Here is a 4,187-nt window from a genome sequence, read left to right as displayed (position 1 = left end):
ATATATATATATATATATATATATATATATACACAAACGAGCTTCCTTTGTGTCGTTTATAATAATGGTCAGTTTTACATTAACTTGATTTTGGTTTTGTAATCATTGTTCTCGAAAAGTTCTAACGCAAATAAATATAAAATACGTTTATAGCTTGTATGACAAAAAACATTAATATATATATGTTAATTTGGTAATTTTATATATGATTATGTTTTATACACTTATTTTCACACAAATACATTAATCCATATATACATCACACTTATTTTCTATATGTGTTCTACATATTTCTACGATGTGGCCCTAATTTTTATTGACGCCTTGATACTGGGTCGAGATCTCCTCGTTTTTATATAAACAGAACAAGGAAAATCTCCATTGTATTGAGAAGATGAAGGCGGGGGTGTTTAAAATAATAAATGGTTTAGCAGTCGTCCCTGGTCGTTTCTGCTATTTTCTCTCCTTCCTGAGAATGTTTCACTACGAAAGCATTTTAACAAATCATTCTTATATCACTTTAAGGGTGAGTCTCGGAGAGGATACAGCTATAAATAATAGCATGGGTATAAAAATAATAATACCCTTCGATGGGGGAAAAAAATGGGTCTAGGCTACCCGCGGGACACGAACCCGCAAAGTCTACGTTTTTGTGATGTAAATCAGTCATTTCTATAATTAATTCTTTGTTAATTACTCATAACCAACGAATAGAATGGACAAGGGGGAAAAACAAAAATCACCACCTTAAATATATTTTTGGACAATTAATTGTTGTTGGTGTCTTTCAGGAGGGCGGCATGAATGAACCTCACAACATCACATTACCCCCTCCTTCTCCACCTCTATTTCTTCCATAATTTATAAAATCTGGTCTTTTGTCTACATAAAAATACCCCCCAAAAAAATCAATTATGACTAGTTTTTCCATTCTGATTGGCGCCATTTCACTTCTCTTTCTTCTTTAACAAAGGCATCAACTTCACAACATCCCCATTCATTCCTCTTAACACACAAACACACTCCGACACCATGTGCCTTTTCCAACACAGTTTTATTATCATTATTACTATTTTGTATTTCCGGTTAAATATCTTCCCCAAACCTCATTAATAAGCCAGAACATGTAATTAATTCTTATATTTTTCTCCTCACTTAATTTCATTATTGTTTTTATAATAATTAATTATTAATGGTGTTGATATCTTTACAAATTCAAATTAAGAATTGCTAGTAAAACCTTGACACAAATTACTTTATGTTGAAAGCAATTCTTTTCCCCCCATAACATTAAATCATAAATCCCCGGGATAATTTCTCTATACACACACATGCATGTATAAAGAAGATGCGTGCAGCTCTATAACATGTATGTATAATAATGAAGACGAGTGAATGTATATACACTTGTTCATATAATTAAGGCGAATTACTGTATACACTTGTGTATATAAAGACGTGCGAAAAAGTATGTATAATCAAAGTGTATGAATTTATACATTCGCATTTATAATGAAGGTGGGTAAATGGATATACGTATGTATAATCAAGGTGTGTGAATGTATACACGTATGTATAATCAAGGTAAATAAATGTATATACAAGTGTTTTTATATAATAATAATATAGTAATTTTAATAAGATGTAATTATTATTATTATTAGCCCTTGTGGCTAATAAAACGAATTAATTATTATTATTATTATTAATATCATCATCATCATCATCACAGTTTATTGTTAAAACAAAAGTATTATTGAATCTCATTAAAATTCTGTCCATATCATTGAGAATACCTTACATAATTAAAATTGCTTTTAATTGCCATCATAATTATCATTTCCTTTCGGTGTTAATTATTTCGCATCTCTTTTCTTTTTTATCTAAAATGTCCCACTTTTTTGGTGTAGGAAAGGCATCAACACCACAACATCGAAATTGTCTGCCCTTGGAAATGGCATTAACTGCATCAGTAATTTAAAACCGTTGTGGCTTTCCCGTTATGATGGAAATAGATAGAAGACTTTCGCAAATATCATACCCTTAGGAATGGCATGCACGCCACAACTTCCACTTATTCCTTGTACTGTTAGAAAATCTAACGAGTTGGCAGAATCGGTAGAGCGCCTTGACAATGCATCGCATTATTACGTCCCTTTACGTTTTGGGTTCAAATCTTAGGATCGGTTTTATACCTGATTGATACTTTTTACTTTTTACTATCATTCTAAATTTATCAATTAACTACCACTACAGTATAGTGTGTCTCCGTCAAATTTGTGACCTTAGACCTTGGTTAATAATATTATTACTGTTGATATTTAAAAAAGTAGAATCGTGTATTAGATTAAAATGGCTTTAGTTACGCCCCTTTGCGTTTTGAGTTCAAATAGCGCCAGATTCGACTTTGTTTTTCATGTTTTCCGTGGTCGATAATCGTGTACCAGGTAAATCATGACTTTCGGAATTTAATCAATTTAAAATGAATTTTATCACTGTTAATTAATATCAAAATTAACAATCATCTACGTGTCTTTTTGCCTTTGTAAAATAAATATGGGTGCTATTTGGCTGCTATTTTTAGCGGGCCAAGTTACTGTGTAGAGGCGTTCTTTTTGTGTTTGTGGCTTTGTGCCTATATTTTTATTTGTATTAGTCATTCGATTGCGGCCATGCTGGGGCACCGCCCTGAAGGGCTTAGTCGAACAAATTGACCCTAATAGGTTTTTTTATAGTCTGGTATGTATTCTGTTGGTCTCACAGCCGTTATGGGAATGTAAACAAGACCGAACTGGTTGTCAAGTGGTGTAGAGACGAAGACACATATACATGATGGGCTTCCACATAGTTTCCGTCTTCCAAATTCTCACACCAGGCGTTGGTCAGTCCATGGCTGTAGTAGAGACACGCATCCAAGCTGCGGTGCAGTGGGACTGAACCTGAAACCGCGTGGTTGCGATGCGAGGTTTTTAACCACACAACCATACCTAAGAAAGAAAAAAAATTATCATTTAATGTTGTTGATGTTGCTGCTACCGCAATGCGTGTCTTCGTCATGGATGGCTTCGTTAGAGTTCACTACGTTGGTTTATCTCAATCTTGTCTGGTTTATCTCAATCTTGTGTTCTAAGACAATAAGAAACGATATGCAGCGGTTTTGTTGCTCTTAAGAATTCAAAATCAGAACATTTACCATTATTGTATGGCATAATTTTATTTTCGTTTTGATTTGGCGTCTCTTTAATGACCACATGACTCATCAATAGCCGATGATAACATTAGTTATGTACGAGCCTATATGTGTGTGTATAGGTAAGATTATATATTTTACTTGTTTCTGTCACTCGACACTGCGACCATGCTGGGGCACCACCTTGAATATTTAATCGAATGAATCGATCCCAGTACTTTAAAAAAATTTTCAAGCGTGGTACTTATTCTATTGATCTCTTTTGCTGAAGTGCTACTTCATAGGGACGTAAACATAGCAACACCTGTTTTCAGGCGGGGTGGGTGTGAGGACAAACGCTCAAAGACACACGTGCATAAGCCAGAAAGATTGCTTGGAAGATATGTGATATATTTTATAAACATGCTTATTTAAAGTATCAAAAAGCATATAACTATTAATAGCTCTTTGATTTGTGTATTAAATTGATATATAAATATATATATGTATGTGTATATATATATATATGTGTTATATATATATATGTATATGTGTGTATATAAATATACATGTATGTGTATATATATATATATATGTTATATATGTATATGTGTGTATATATATATATATATGTGTGTATGTATATATATCATCATCATCATCATCATCGTTTAACGTCTGCTTTCCATGCTAGCATGGGTTGGACGATTTGACTGAGGACTGGTGAAACCGGATGGCAACACCAGGCTCCAATCTAAATTTGGCAGAGTTTCTACAGCTGGATGCCCTTCCTAACGCCAACCACTCAGAGAGTGTAGTAGGTGCATTTACGTGTCACCTGCACGAAGGCCAGTCAGGCGATACTGGCAACGGCCACGCTCGAAATGGTGTCTTTTATGTGCCACCCGCACAAGCCAGTCCGGGGGCACTGGCAACGATCTCGCTCGAAAATCCTACGGAAGCCAGTCAGGCGATACTGGCAACGGCCACGCTCAAAATGGTGCATCTTATGTGCCAC

General features: G+C 34.5%; 1 protein-coding gene across 6 annotated transcripts in view; it reads left to right on the top strand.

Annotated features, from left to right (window-relative positions):
- The window catches only part of LOC106870448 (histone-lysine N-methyltransferase SETMAR-like), a 14,162-nt gene that overhangs the window by 3,730 nt on the left and 6,245 nt on the right, over positions 1-4,187 (top strand). Inside the window, exon 1 of one of the 6 annotated variants that reach the window (XM_052968618.1) lies at positions 126-1,369. The exons of 2 other annotated variants lie outside the window; for them this stretch is intronic. In XM_052968618.1, the coding sequence (XP_052824578.1) occupies positions 1,336-1,369 (34 nt within the window). In that variant the 5' untranslated portion in view covers positions 126-1,335. 3 more of the 6 variants (XM_014916546.2, XM_014916544.2, XM_014916543.2) reach the window with 3 other exon arrangements.

Source organism: Octopus bimaculoides, chromosome 6 (assembly GCF_001194135.2).
Source record: "Octopus bimaculoides isolate UCB-OBI-ISO-001 chromosome 6, ASM119413v2, whole genome shotgun sequence".
NCBI classification, from domain to species: domain Eukaryota; kingdom Metazoa; phylum Mollusca; class Cephalopoda; order Octopoda; family Octopodidae; genus Octopus; species Octopus bimaculoides.
The sequence above is the reverse complement of the archived record's forward strand: the minus strand, read 5'-3'. Positions and strand labels throughout refer to the sequence as shown.